Source organism: Haliaeetus albicilla, chromosome 9, assembly GCF_947461875.1.
Source record: "Haliaeetus albicilla chromosome 9, bHalAlb1.1, whole genome shotgun sequence".
Taxonomy (NCBI): domain Eukaryota; kingdom Metazoa; phylum Chordata; class Aves; order Accipitriformes; family Accipitridae; genus Haliaeetus; species Haliaeetus albicilla.
The window spans coordinates 14,491,303-14,506,010 of record NC_091491.1 but is presented as its reverse complement, the minus strand read 5'-3'; the positions used below and the strand labels follow the sequence as shown (position 1 = coordinate 14,506,010).

Sequence of the window (14,708 nt, the reverse complement as noted above, 5' to 3'; positions counted from 1 at the left end):
ACTTGGAGTTGTAAGTGTACGAAATTACTCCTGTCTGTGGGGAAAAGGCTGAGTGAATAGTATATAGCAGTTTGATTCTAGTGTAGGTGATGGTGAGGAATGAGGAAAATAGTCCTTGATATATTTCTCTTATCCAGATGGCAGAATTGTGTTTCTTTGGTGCTCTCATCCAGGACAGTTTTGCTAAAAAGAATATAGCTCCTGTGTATCTTTACCAATGAAATGATGGGATCTCTTGGAAATTTGCTTTGAGACTTAACAAATATTTATTATTTTCTGTTTGCATTTGCTTTGAGACTTAACGAATATTTAGTATTTTCTGTTTGCTAGTGCAGGCACTGAAAACATTCATATGATGCCAGTTTCCTTAGGAGTGATGAAGAATCAGTACAAGCACTTTCTGTCTTGGTATCTCTGTAAATAGTAGAGGGTTGAATATAATTTTTCTTCTTCTAAATGAATGACTTCACATGACTATACAGTGAGGTTGTAGGGTAGTGTACATATTCCAGACTAGACAGGTGGTGGTTTTTAATTGCTACAGTTGACATCGAAGTGAGCTGAAAATACCAAAGAGCAGTTTCTTTGAAGAACGTGAACTTGATTCTCTCGCATCATTTTTTGAGATGTCACTAGTTTTTATTTTGCCCCTCCTTCATCTCGATTAAGATCTTAAAATACAGCTGACTGCCATCTGAGTACGCTTGCCATGGCAGGATGGTTTTTTTTGGAAAACCAGTTCCCTCAGTCAGTTTGACTTTCTCTGTGATTTAATGTAATGGTGGCACAGGTCATTTAGAATGGATTTATCTTGACAGTTTCAAAGTGTATTCTCTGTTCAAACTAGAGCTTCTTGAGTCTTCCCCAAAAAACTGAGAAACGTCCAAATGTGGTTTGCCCAAACTGATCTTATCTGTGACTCTGATGCTGGGGAAAGTGTTTTCTTCATTTTGGTGACTTGCAGTGAATCTAGTAAGAATTACTGCAGATCCAAAAGCTACTCCCAAACTGGTTCAGCTGCATTTTGCCACTCTTCCTCTCTACCAGCCTTCCCATATGAAAATAAACTCTTTGGCAGCCCACCAGCTATACAGACAGATGCTGTAGTAAGGAGATATTTGAAGGGTTGGGTGCAGGAGAGCTTCCATTGATGAGGGTGCTTCTGTTGCTGGTATGGTTTTTGAGAAGTTGGGAGGTAGAGGCTGACCCTGTGAGGAAAGACTTTATAAGTGGTGCTAAGAACTACTGTTTCATCCTGAGCAACAAGAATAAAACTGGATGTAGTTGCACTTAGGAGAAATTTTAATAAATGTTAGTCATTATACAAATAACTCTGTAGACTTTCTCCCTCTTGGCTCCCCCCCCGCCCCGTTATGTGAACTGAGCTTCTGCTGGGGTTTTTTTTTTGCCTTTTAGGTCAATCACTAAAACAGGATATCTTTTCTTCCATTTCTAAATATCTGTTATAAGTGGGTAAAAAGCTTTAGCAGCTGAATCAGTATTGTCCCTGTTAAAATGTTAAGTCAGTTTTTCTTTTTTTTTGGTGTATGTCCACCAGGAAAAGGTCTGACCTCTAGGAAGAAAAAAAAACCAAACATGCTAAAATCCCTCAGATGTCTTCCACTAAGTTTTCCCTTGATGGGAAGAAGTAGTCTGGCTGTCCTATATGCAGGCATTCCCTTCCCCTCTGAGATATGTATGTTTGTCTCATTTCATAGTTGTACTTCAGAGATAAATGGCAACTGATGACCCGTTCCTTCTAATTATTAATGCTTTGAGAGAGAAAGCTTGCTGGTCAGCTGTTCCTAGTGCTTCCAGTCAAAATGTTTTCCAAAGAATGCTTTAATTTTTCTTTGGCATTACAGGTGCCAGTGAAAGTGTGGGAAAGCATATGCTTGAAGCATGCAACAATAATCTGGAGATGGCTGTCACCATGTTTCTGGATGGTGGAGGCATAGCAGAGGAGCCTAGCACCAGTTCTGCAGGGGTGTCTGCTGTTCGACCTCACACTGAGTATGTACCTGATGAACGTGTCTGTATAAATGAGTAGTCCGTCTTAAGAATAGCGTAAGGCAGAACAAATAAGGCAATTGTCACTTCTAACCTGCTGTCAGCTCCCTGTAATACGTGCTTCTTTGATGATCTTGTTAATTGATAGCCCCCATATTGTTCTGGGTAAATAAGTTATTACGTAAGTTGGTATGTAGACCAACATCAGTTAGTCTCTCTTGCATGTACTTCAGAAGCTTTCTGTAGCTTATACGTACTGGTTTTTGTAAACAGAGCTCAAGATGTTAAAGGGGGGATCCAGTAGTAAGAGATTCTTACTTTTAAATTGCTCCAGCAATCTTGCTTTACATTAAATTGGCAGTTAGAGAGTTCTGTTGGTTTCGTTCTTAGAAATGTAGTGACCTTAGTCCCATTTGTAGGGTTTTATTGTGTTGTTTTAAGTGTAACCAGATTTGGCACTGGGAAGGCTAGATCATGTGCAGTAGTATGCAGAGGAATAAGCAACTACAAAATCTGCATCAGTGTCTTAAACATCAGATGCCAATAAAGGAAAGAGTTCTTCCACTTAAACATGCAGAGAGCCTTTCACTGCTGCCTGGTAATGTGGCTGCTTGGTATAAATGGAATATTTTGAGTGGAAGCTAATTGGTATAAGTCACATTCATTAAATGTTCTAAATTAAACCTAGCTGTGCTTTTCTCTTATGAAGATCTTCCACTTCAGGAAAAAGAAGTAACTTTTAAAGAAAGTTCTTGCCACTCATACTTCTGAAGCACATGCATAAATTTAAATAATTCTTTTAGTACTAACCTTTATAGTTGATGTCAAGTGCCTTCCTGCTTGAACCTTTGACAGGTAACGAAGTTAAAACTCTGTATCTATAGGTGTTAGAGTTATTATTTCTAGACAACTTCTGGCACATCAGTGACTTAAGATTCAAGTTTTTATTGGAATACTTTCTTTTTTATACTTGACACCCTCCAGGTGCTGGTCAGCTTAGTGTTACTTCTAGGAAGAGAGAACAATAAATATGCAAATGCAAAATGGAGAATAACTAGCTTCACAACAGCAATCAAAGATGTGGAGGTTAATAGCAAGGTTAGTGCATCTTGCTGACATTATGAGTTACTTTTTGAAACCTGCATGGCCAAGAGCCACAAACTGCACACTTTCGAAGAGTCTGAGGGAAGAGGGCACTTCATAGTTCGGTATGAACTATGGCATAGTTCATAGGGCAGTTCATAGGCAGGACAAAGCAATAGATTTCCTTGGGTGAGCCCATGCCCTCCTTCACATAAATCTATGAGCCAGGTGACCACACTGAGTAAGTGATACTGTTTCAGAGGCCTTGTGATTTCCTTTCTTCTAGTCATAATTTCAGATTATCTTGCAGTCTCTGCAAGCGTAACTAAGCTGTTGCTATGTGAGGGAGCCCAGCTATGTAAGCAAAGAATTGCTTCAGAAATGGGGGGAAATGGCTGCTTTGACCATCTTGTTTTCCTTCCTCTGGAAAAGAGAGGGCTGTGAGTTTCAAGTGGAAGCAAAAAGTCTTCCAACAGAAGAAAGCTGGTAATAAGGAAGATAGTTTTTTTTTCTCTCCATGTAGATAATCGGGGAGGAGGGTGGCAAGTGGATTAATTAGCAGCCTTTGCTAAGTTTTAAGAAACTTTTCCAAGTTCTAAGAAAGTTATTGAAGAAGAAAAAAATTTTTAAATAGTAGATTGACAAAGCCTGGGATCAAGTCACCCAGGGATTTGTGTAATCTCCTGTCAAGACTTACAAAGGTCGTCCATGCCAGATCTTAATGCAGAGTGTACCAAGTCCTGCATCAGTGCCATGAGTGGGAATAGATGGTCTCTTCAGGTCCCTCTTGACCCCAAATCTCTTGATTTTATGCAATGGTATAGCAGCATCCTTAGCTGGTTTGAGTCACAGGAGCCTTTGGAGCACAATGGGATGTGGTTTATATAGTACTTGAAATATTATAATATCTCTGATTTTTTATTTTTTTTTCTTCCCCTTTGATAGGGATGAAGTACGAGCTCCAATTCCTCAAAAACAGGAAATTTTAGTAGAGCCTGAGCCCTTGTTTGGAGGTAGGCTTGTGTTCTTATTTTGGTTTTTTGTTTTCTTTACCTTGAGATGAGCTAAGTGACAAAAGAAAACCAGAACTTGCTGAATGTGAAGAAAGCATTGTATGTATTTTTATTCTTGTTTTTTTCCCTGCTGCAACTCTGCAGCCACGTAACATGATTGCGTACTTGGAAATAACACCAGTGTTATTGAAAACCTCGCACATTAGAGATGCTACATTCCCAGTGGTACTTATTTGCTAACCCCTGTTTCATGAGACTTTGTGAGGCAACAGCCAATTAGCTATGATTAAGTATACACCTGTGTTCTGGGAGTTCGGAACCATGTGATGCTGCTGTGAAAGAGTTTAAGGAGGTGGGATAAAAGATTGAGCCTTGATTGACAAGTGAAAATGAAGAGGACAAATGCATGCTTCTCGGGGAGATGATAGATTAGAAAGAAGGGCTGAACTGTATGATTACACATCACTTTCTCCATTTCTCATTTGGGAATTTAATTTGCTCTTTAAACTGCATCATGCAGCTAGTTTTCTTACTTGTTTTCTGAAACTGTTTATCACTTTTGCTTTTGAAACATTTTTTTGCTCTAAGGGAACAGGTGGTGGAAATGGTGTTTTCTTTTTGCTGCTTATCTAAAACACTGTTTAGCACTCATGTAGTACACTAATGTTCTGAATCTCAAAACCTCAATCTCAAACCTCTGCTGTAGTGATTCTTTTACAGCAGCACAGGGGTGGAACTTCTATAGCAGGACTGGATTGCCTGGTGCATTATCCTCACCTTTTGTGTAGTGTCCATGTCTGTATGGAGATCTAAGGCTCTCTCTTTTTATGCTTACTTCGTCTAGCTTTGTGAGGCTCTGTCCTTCTCATGTTGACCAGGCCATTTCTGGCTGTCTGTATGACTTTTGCCATGTCAACTACATTGAGAGTCTTGCCCTTTTTATCAAGAAAGGGCATGCAATTGCTTGTCTGTAAAGTGGTTTCGTACCCATAGGAAATGCTCTTTTCTATTGTTTAGTTCCTGTGCTAGAAAAGAGAAGGAGGCCAAGCTTCAAGTTTACCCTGGAACTGGTTTTGTCTTGATCCTTTTTTTCAACATCAGAGAGGTCTTTAGCTGGGATGCACGAGCTGAGTGGTGGTTCCAGAGGAAGGTGCCCTGCTTGAGGGCTCTCTGAAGACAGTGCACTTGTTCCTGTGGCCCAGCAGAGTTTTTGACAAAGGTCTGTAGACTCCTGTGGGTTTAAGAATCAAAGAAGTGCAGGATTAAGATCTGCTGACCCTAATGCTTGGTCCTGTTCTACCCATCTGTCACACACCGATCTCAGATGCACTGTTATTGACCACCCACCTGAGGTGATCTGTGGATCAGTGATAGCTTCCCGGCACTGTCTGGTCTACCAGTGCCAATATGCTCACTAATGCCACTTCTGTTTATAACATGAAGCAGCCTGACAAGCTAGCTGAAATTGGAGAGATAACTTCACTTGGTCTTTTCAGCTCTAACCTCAAAGCAGGGGACATGCCAGTTTGTGTTTTTAGCAGTGTCTTATTGAGGTAGTCGTATGAGCTTAGGTTTTCTTCCAGTTGAAGAGATGACCCTGTCTGTTTGTGCTCTGCCAGGTACATGGATCCCATCTGCAGTACAAAGGATATGAGAAAAACATCTACCTGGCCTGCTGTGAACATCTTCACCAGTGCTGCCAGGCAATAGCTAAGCCTGGCAAGGGAAATTATGCTTTTGCTGAACTGGTCCTTCACTTACTATTTGTAGCTGCAGTTTAAGTTGTGCAGAAGTTGGTTTTAATGGGTTGTGCTTGTGTCTAAGCATTTAGAGGTGAAAGAGGTGTTAATTACTAGAGTTAGAGGGGCATTATTCACCAGCATGTTCCTCATTCAGGCTTACTTTCTTTTTCCATGATAATCTGTATGGGATACACTGTTTCTTTCCTTTGTACTCTGTACCAGAAGAATGCAAGGAACAAGAACTCTGTACTGTTCTTTATGCCCTTGGTGTGGCACAAGGTGAGAGATGCTGCATGTGCTATGGGTGCAAAACCAGAAGGGTCTCTAAAAACAAGTTTTGGAGGTACTTGCATTGTGACCTGTGTGTAGGTTGTGCTTTTTCACAGTAAATGGATTTTTCTTACTACAGGTTTCTGGTAGGTATACTTTGTATTTATCTTACTTTAATTTGATTATTATTTAATATGTCTTATAACAATTAGGCTTTGAAAGTTCTATCCTAAAATTGTTCTGCTCTCAGTTAATAGTAATGCAGATGAATAGTTGGAATAAGTCTTGGCAGGCAGTTCTGTTTTGCATTCCAAGTACAGTGGTTGTGCTGTACTGTAGGACTTCAGTGGTACTTTTAGGTACTATTCCAGTTATCTGCCTGGGCCGCTGTCTGTCCAGCTGCAGATAATCTGTTCTGAAGGTTTCCTTGTGGATAGTGATACTGGATGCAATGGAAGAGTGTGGCAGTTGCTAGTCCAGCCAAGAAGTTGGGACAGGATCTGGATAAGAGATTAGAAATGCATTGTGGAAAAAACAAATGTGTTTCCTAATAAAGAAAATATTCTCCCATGGGGTTTAATCTTTTGAAGTTTTTCATCAACTTGAAGGCCTTTGGTAAAAATCTTGACTGGAATTGTGACATGTTGATGCTGTGACAGCACTGCCACTACATACTGATCAGCCTGGGTGAGCCCATCAGAAAGGGCTAACTTTAAACTCTTGTGTATTGTTGATACATGTTTTGTTTCTGGAGTAAGGTTTGCTGGTGGAGGGAGGATGTGTTAGGAAACAGGTCTTACAAACTACCATCCTCCCATCCTCCTCCAGCCCTTCCTAATGACCTTACTCCCACACCATTTATGCTTTGGGTTCCTATTCTATTTTTCCACACATGTGATGGAAAGTACTAATATGTAATTATTTTGATAGTATACTTTTGAAATAACTCTTGAAATGTGCTTTTTTTTTTAAGCTCCTAAAAGACGCAGACCTGCGCGCTCAATATTTGATGGCTTTCGGGATTTTCAAACAGAAACCAGTAAGTGTCTACAGATCAGTAAGCTAGAGGTTCTATTTTTTTTTTTTAACACAAGTAAGATTGAAAAATAGTTTCCATTGTAAGTTAGGACAGCTTTCAGTCATTGAATGATTTTTAAATTGCCTGCTGTACAGAAAAAATTTTTTTAATAACATTATTAGGCTGTTCACTGTTGTAGTGTCAGTACTGTTTGCTGACATGTCTCTTCCACATCTGTGGTACAGTTAAGGTTGTTTATTGTTCTGGGGTGGCTGAAGGGAGAGGATGCTGGTCTGAACACTTGCCTGTGTTACATAAGTAAAATCTACAGACTATATTCTGTCTGCTTTCGTATGGCAAATATTTTCTTGATAACTCTCAAATACTTTTTCTGCTCTAGAGGGAATTGAATGGGGGAAGAATCCGACACGCATGTAGAAATTAAATTCATCCACTGAATTTTTCTTGGCTAGCCAGTGGTCATTCTGGCACTTGAATTAGATTTGAGTAGCCCCGAGGCTTCTTCCTTGGCAGCACACAAGGTTCTTGTGAATTTAATTGCTGTTTACCACTGTCTATCTGTTCACATGCAGAATCTCCAAATGACAAAGCATTGGCTGTTACTTAAGCCATTAAGTTTCATAGAATATGATTCTTGGACAGCAGAACGCCAGATATTTCACAGCTGAGTTAGAGCTGTTGTGCAGTTGTTATCGCTGATGTTGCTGGAGTGTTGGAGAGGTCTAACCATGGACCAGGTTCCCACAGTTAGGTGCTGTTGGATGCCAAACTGAAAATAAGTTTTCACATTTACTTTATTTTCCCTGACAGGTTTGGTCAGGGTTTTCCAGTAATAATGAACTTGTCAAGTACTAAAGTCACTGGCAGCTTTGTAAATGAAAATATACCATTTACAGAATCATCATACCCTTAAATTTTTTTTCATCAGCTCCACTCTTACAAGACATTTAGAAATGCACAAAATGTAAGATCATTGTGAGTGCTTATGATGAAACTTTATCATGCTTTTTGGTAAAACTTCATGGATGAATATCACTGGCTCTGAAAAAGTGGCCCTGGCCATGAAAGTCCATATTATTTCCTGGCTTCTAGGCCTGCTCCATGGGGATGCTTTTTTCTTTGTGGGGATCCAGTGTCTGCTCGAGAATGGTTTGTACGCTATGGCCCATTGACAGCTCCTTTCACTTCTAGAAGGTTTTTGGTCATGGGATAGTTATTGCCCATTTCGGCTGACTTGGTTCCATAAAATGTGTTGTATCGCTGCATTTTAGGTGAGCAATTGCTGTGATTTACCTTTATTGTATATGGTCGTGTCTATGTAAGAATATGTTCTGTATTATTTTGAGTGGAATTGATACCACTAAAAGAAGCATGCTAAAAGTGTGGTACTTGGGGATAAACAAGGCTGAAAACCCAGTCACCTGAAAGAGACAGTGGTATCTTCAGCCGATTGTGGGAAGAGATATTTAATATAAACATCCAAAGATATTTCTCCATGTAAACTAAGTCTGGTTTGTTTTTTTTTTTTTTCTTTTCTGTGGGATTGCCTTACAGCCAAGAAATAGAAACACTGGAATAGAAGTATTCTGAGTAAAAGTTATGATGCTACAATAGAGCTCAGTTTCCCCTTTTAAAAGCATCATTGGGGACAAGTCATGGCTTTTTTCTTCCTCGTTTGTTTTCAAATACTGGCATATGACCCCCTCTGCTGATACTCACATTTATTAAGATGTTTTTTGAAAGTGAAATAAATGTCCAGTGCTTGAGAAGGCTAGGGCAGGCGGGGTTCTTAACATACATAGCAGCTAATCTTGTTCAGTGTGGCCTAACCTTGTGACTCTAGTGCTGGAGTTTTGTTTATGAGCATATAGTCAATAATAAATACATCTTGTGAGTATTTTGTCTAATTCAGCTTCCTTTCCTCTTGGGGCTGTGCAGTTCGACAGGAACAGGAGCTACGAAATGGAGGGGCAGTAGATAAGAAACTCACTACTCTAGCAGACCTCTTCAGGCCTCCCATTGATCTGATGCACAAAGGCAGCTTTGAAACAGTAAGTTTTGAAATTTTGGTGCAGTTCCTTATGTGATGACTGTACAGTGTGGAATCCTTGTGTTAGGCTGCTGGCATGTATGGATCCATTGTTGAATGATCAGAAAAGACTGTACAGTGATAAATATTTGATGGACTGCCTATGGAAATGTTGATGACTTATTGAAGGACTTAAGTAATGATGGTAGACACAATGTTTACGTTTAAATGTCAGTGTGGCAAATCACACTTGGTGAAAGACTTTAGTGCACAAGAGAGGCCAGTCAGAATGGAAAAATTGCATCCCTTGAAGAATCTCTGTAGAGCACAATACAGGAAAAGCTAAAGTAAGATTCTTTTGATAGGTAAGCAAGTACTTTGCAAGGGGCAATATAGTTTGCAGCACAGCCCTGCGAAGAAGCTCAGGCGGAGTTATCTTAACACAGCTCAGTGGTTTCTGATACCTGAGCTGGTAAAAGTATTTATGGCTTTGTCATGAGGGCACAACTTTATCTTCAGTAGAGGTCTTGCTCTTTTATAAAATCACAGTGGTTGTCTTTTGCATCTGGTAGCAATGGAAAAAGTGTCCAAGAGATTGTCTGCCTGAGAAGGGGACTGTTAGATTTAAATAATTTCAGGTGTCACCTTTCCTGTCTGTGTAGGCATGAGTGGATCTAGTCATAAGTTGTTATGATATGGATCAGTGGCTTTTAAGTAATGATTAGAGAATATGCAAATTTTTTATTTATTTATTTATTTGGAGTCCATAATTTCTAGATATTCTTCAGAAGTTGCAGTTACTACTGAACTTCCACCTGGTCATCTTTAAGTAGCTGAGATTATTGTTAATTATATGATGATTTCATGAGAATGCAAACTATTTATCAAGTGGTGCAATACAGGTGCAGCAAACAGTGCTGGAGATCTGACTGCATGAGCTGAACAAAAATATTATTTACATTCTTTTCACATTTGCCTCTACTCCTGTGCACAAATACTAGAGCACTGCTGGAGAATTTTTGGAGACATGATGTGTGCCTTTATCGGGTCTCCAGCTCTCATCCTGTTGGCCTCATCTCTCTTTTTATGCTTCCCAAATCACCAGGGATCAGTTGGCTTGTTACTAATTCCTGTATTCTGACAGTGCCCTCCATATGTTTAATCTTCTAACAAAATTCCGGGTTTGAAAGGATGCTGACAGAGAATAGCTGTGTCTGCCTCAGCAAGTAATTTGGTGCAATGGAAACAGATGAGCAGACTGAAGTAGTTGGTGCTGAAGCATCTCTGCCCTTTGATACGTGGTTCAGGGTTTACTTCAAACCAGGTTGTGTCAGGTCCTCCAGCTGATGATACCTACTGGGCCTGTGGTTCAGAGCTGTTTGTGAACCCAGCGAATGCATGGTTAAAGGCAACAGTAAAAGGAATTTATATGAAAACAGCCAGTGCTGCTCCAGACTAGAACATATGCACAGACAGTCAGTGAGTGTCCTTTGACCTCTGCTGTGGAATTCGAGGTGTGTGCTAGTCTTTCTTCATGTCTTGCTGAAAACATATCAAGACTTTAGCAATGTTGATTGTGGCATCTGCCACAGTCAGGAGTAGTTTCAAAGGGTGAAATAGCTGGTTAATAGATTTGATTGTCCTAAGGTCTCTGTATTCTTACTCAGTCTTGTAAATTAAAAAAAAAGAAAAAGGGGGAGGGGGGCTTGTACATACACACCCTGTCCTGTTCTTTGCAGTAACTCAAATTTAAAGACATGTACACTTTCTGGTATTGGTATTCACTTTTTGGTGTTCTTGTACAGATCCTTGTCACATGGGATACCCTTCATTTCAAACCAATGCTCCTCAACTTCATTGCAATAAAAATCTTCAGCTTCTCAATTTGTTGACTGTTACCCCTTCCATTTGACCTTTTATGACTGTAGACTGCTGTACTGCTTCAGCCTGGGACAATTCAGGCCTCCTGTGAATCCAGTGACCAGAGACTCAAAATTCATCTCTAGCAAGCTGCTGTTAGCTTCTTCCTTCTCTGTATGCTTAGATAAACATATATAAGCTATGTAATAAATCAGAGATGTTTATTCTGTTCCAAAGTACCAAAGATTAAATGCTGTCATTTTGATGCTCTTGTAGTTTGCTGTTAATCTAAGTGGGGTTTTCTTACTATTATTAGTGTGTGGTGTATTCTATCCAGTGGAAGGGTGTGCAAGAACATTCTGCCAGTGTCATGCCATGTGCAGTTATCATAGAATCATTTAGGATTTTATTCAGACTTAGCAAGAATGGTGGCATCTGGTCTTCCTAAGGTTTTCATGTATCTTTGTTGCTCATCTTTTGTTGCTCCTCTTTGGGTACTGTAAGGTTGATTTTGATAGTAAATATAGTTATCTTTGGTATTCCCCAAGAAAGCTCATTTTTCTTCATTTAGAAAGAAACTTTGTTATCAGTAAGGTGCAAAATGTTGCCATTTCATTTTAACTCAGTAATACTAGCTTTTAAGAGTAGGTGAGAATTAACTTTTATTAGAAATTTAAGTGTTGAATGAAAATGATTTTTTTGTTTACTTGCTATTTGTGAAAAAGCAGTGTTCTTCACACACAGAACAACTTATGATCACCAAACTTGTAAAGTTAAGTGTGTGATTAACTAAATTACACCATAGAAATGTGGTGAAAAAGACTTGATACAGAAAATCTGTAAAAGGCTTTCTTCTAATCCTGCAGGCTTTTGGAACATGGGCCACTAGATGTTAGTTACCTAGTGACTGGTGGAATGGGGCTATATAAACCAGAGGCAAACAACTGATAGGCCAGCAAGATGTTGACCTGAACTGCCTTTTTTTTCCTAGTAGAAAGTTTCAGAAAAACTTTCAGAGCTTAAATACACAGTGTCACTAAAAAGTCTGTATTTGAGTAGTGTTGTGTGGTTATATGATTAGGCTATTGTCAGTTAAGATTGCACAAGGGATTTCTAACTGTCGTTCCCTAACTAGTATTGAGCTTCAATGTGTATCTTCTTAATGCAGAATCTGCTAGGAATAAATCACTAGAGTGTAATAAATAAATAAATGGCACACCAAACATGCTTTGTAAAGAACAGTATGGTTTTGTTCTAATCTCAAAGACAGCTTTCAAGAATTGCAGGTGTTCATGCATATGATGTAAGATATGATTTAATCTGTGGGGGGTACACACCAAAGTGACGTAGTTTACATTTCTTGTTTAGGGAGGAGATAGTTCTGGCACATGCAATTTTGTACTTAACACTCATTTGGATTTCAGTACGTCTGTGAAGTGACTGTATGTAATGTTGTGGAGTTTTGAGTCTGTCTGTATGAAGTTTCTTCATTTTACAAGTTAAACGTTTTCTAGCTGCTCCCTGCTTTACAGCTAATAGTGATTTTTTTCCTTTGTATGTAGCAAGCAGCAATAGTTTGGAAGCTAACCTAGTCATTGTACTCAAATGGCGCAATTATCTTTGCGTAAGGTGCTTCTAGACTGGCCCTTTGCCTAAGCATAGCCTGCAGATGCACCTTTGGCACAGGAATGGCTGGTTGATGAAAGGATGTATGCCCTGGCCCAGGCAAGAAATGTTAAGTGTAGCACAGATAGGATATTTCTTGTTAGATAATCTCATGCTCTGATAGGCTATTTCTTGTTAGATAATCTCATGCTCTGATTTTGTCAGCTGTTGTCTTCCAAACTGAATCATGCTTGATTATTAGATGTCCAGAATGTCACAAGATGCTGGCTCCACTTCCTTGTTTCTCTCTGCTGACTTAAGGAGCAGTGCATTTCAACAAAGCAGAGCCAGAAAGAACCACCACAACATTTATAAACCATATATGGTTCAGAAAAGTCAAATGAGAGGAAAACATGTTATTTTTAGTAGTGCAAGAGCTAGAGGTTATCTGGTGAGATCCAGTACTGAGTGTAAAACAAGACTTCTTTCACATTGTTGTCTAACCAGATTGATGGTTTGTTGCTATAAGTTGTCATAGTGATTAAAAAGGTGAATGGGTAGAAGGGGTAAAGGTAAACTTAGGACCAATTGGTTTTGTTTTGGGTTTGCATCTGGCCTGTTGTGTCTGAGATCCACTACCTCTGTCTTTGAAAGTTCCTACTCTGCTGATTGCTGAAAGCTTGAGCAGACATGCTTGCAAAGAGTGGTTATTCTGTACTTACCCTGTCTATGTGCTCTTTAAGTGCCTGGCGCGGACCTTTATACCTCGAAGGAGGGGGAGACATGGAGGGCAGTTGGTATTGGAAACAGTGACTCTAAAGCCATCTGACATAGCTTTCGGGATATGCAAACCAGCTCTTGAGCCTTCCTTTGTTCTTTTGTCACTTATCAAAATAACCCACCAATATAATCTCCAAACCCACAGCATTTCTTCCCCCCCACACTCTTCTCCTTCCACCCACCTCCACCCCCTCAGAAAAACACCAGTAGCTGTGCAAGAGCAGAGTTGTGTGTGTGTGTGAGATGGTAGCAATTTGTGTCCTTTTAAATGTTAAATGTGAAGCCCATTGTTTTTAGAAGGAAGTTAAAAGTAGCTTCAAAAGCTATACCTGCTCTACAGGTGAAAACTCATCTTTGCAAATGTTCTGTGTGGAATTTCCTGCTTGCATCCTTTCAAGGACCTTAGCTGGATGGAAGAGAGGTAGAGCCAGGTTTTCACTAATATTGAAAAATATACAAAGTGTAGAAGAGTGAGATGCATTTTCCAGCTTTCTAGTTACATATTTTTAATCCAATGTGGATTACATTAGAACACAGGACTAAGGCAATCCAATTGACTCAGATAGCATAAGGATTTTTGTTCCCTTTAAACTTGGGGAGTACCTCTAGGCCTCATCCTAAACTGATTTCCTAAAATTAGTTCTCAAAGTCCACAGGTAGTGCAAAACAAGTCTTTTAAATAAAAGCATAATGACTGTATTTAAGACCCTTACCAGTTACATAGGTGTCACCTGCCCCACTTTTCTCTCCTGGTGACCAAATACTGGATTCTGACACTGTAATATTAGTGGTAAGTAGTTAGCGTGAGGTCCCTTGTGAGAACAGGAGGACTATTCCATGCTTCTGCATTCATTTTTTTCCTTTGAATAAAATAAAAATTGGCTGAGATTCTTCACTTCGTGAAGCTAAGTGTGTGGGGTTCACGTGTCTGTCTATCACACATTAGATAGGCTGACTGTTTGAAAGTGCACTGGCTAAAATCCATTTTAAAAGTAAAAACTTCAGTTTGGGGAACAAAATATTGCCCAAAACAGCAAAATCTTGCATAACATCCTAATTCCTTGAATTTGCTGTTAAGTGCATTACCAGCAGGATGGTGAACACACTTATAAATAAATTCTTTTTTTTTTTTTTTTTTTAAAAAAAGAAGGGAAGTTCATATGCTAGTTCCAGTCTTTCCAGGTGGTAAGAGCATTCCTGCTGTTGATATAGCCCTCTTTTTTTCAACAGGTATGACAGTTCAGCGATCAGAATTACATTCTTGATCAAACTCCTAC

The 14,708-nt window shown here is 39.4% G+C and overlaps 1 protein-coding gene across 2 annotated transcripts in view; it reads left to right on the top strand.

The window, feature by feature from the left end:
* The window catches only part of UBXN7 (UBX domain protein 7), a 31,574-nt gene that overhangs the window by 1,549 nt on the left and 15,317 nt on the right, over positions 1-14,708 (top strand). The window contains exons 1-5 of one of the 2 annotated variants that reach the window (XM_009914220.2): positions 1,878-2,013; positions 2,995-3,108; positions 4,039-4,106; positions 7,092-7,157; positions 9,096-9,208. In XM_009914220.2, the coding sequence (XP_009912522.1) occupies positions 3,089-3,108; positions 4,039-4,106; positions 7,092-7,157; positions 9,096-9,208 (267 nt within the window). In that variant the 5' untranslated portion in view covers positions 1,878-2,013; positions 2,995-3,088. Of the gene's footprint in view, positions 1-1,865; positions 2,014-2,994; positions 3,109-4,038; positions 4,107-7,091; positions 7,158-9,095; positions 9,209-14,708 lie in introns of those variants that run through there. The other variant, XM_069791745.1, reaches the window with a different exon arrangement.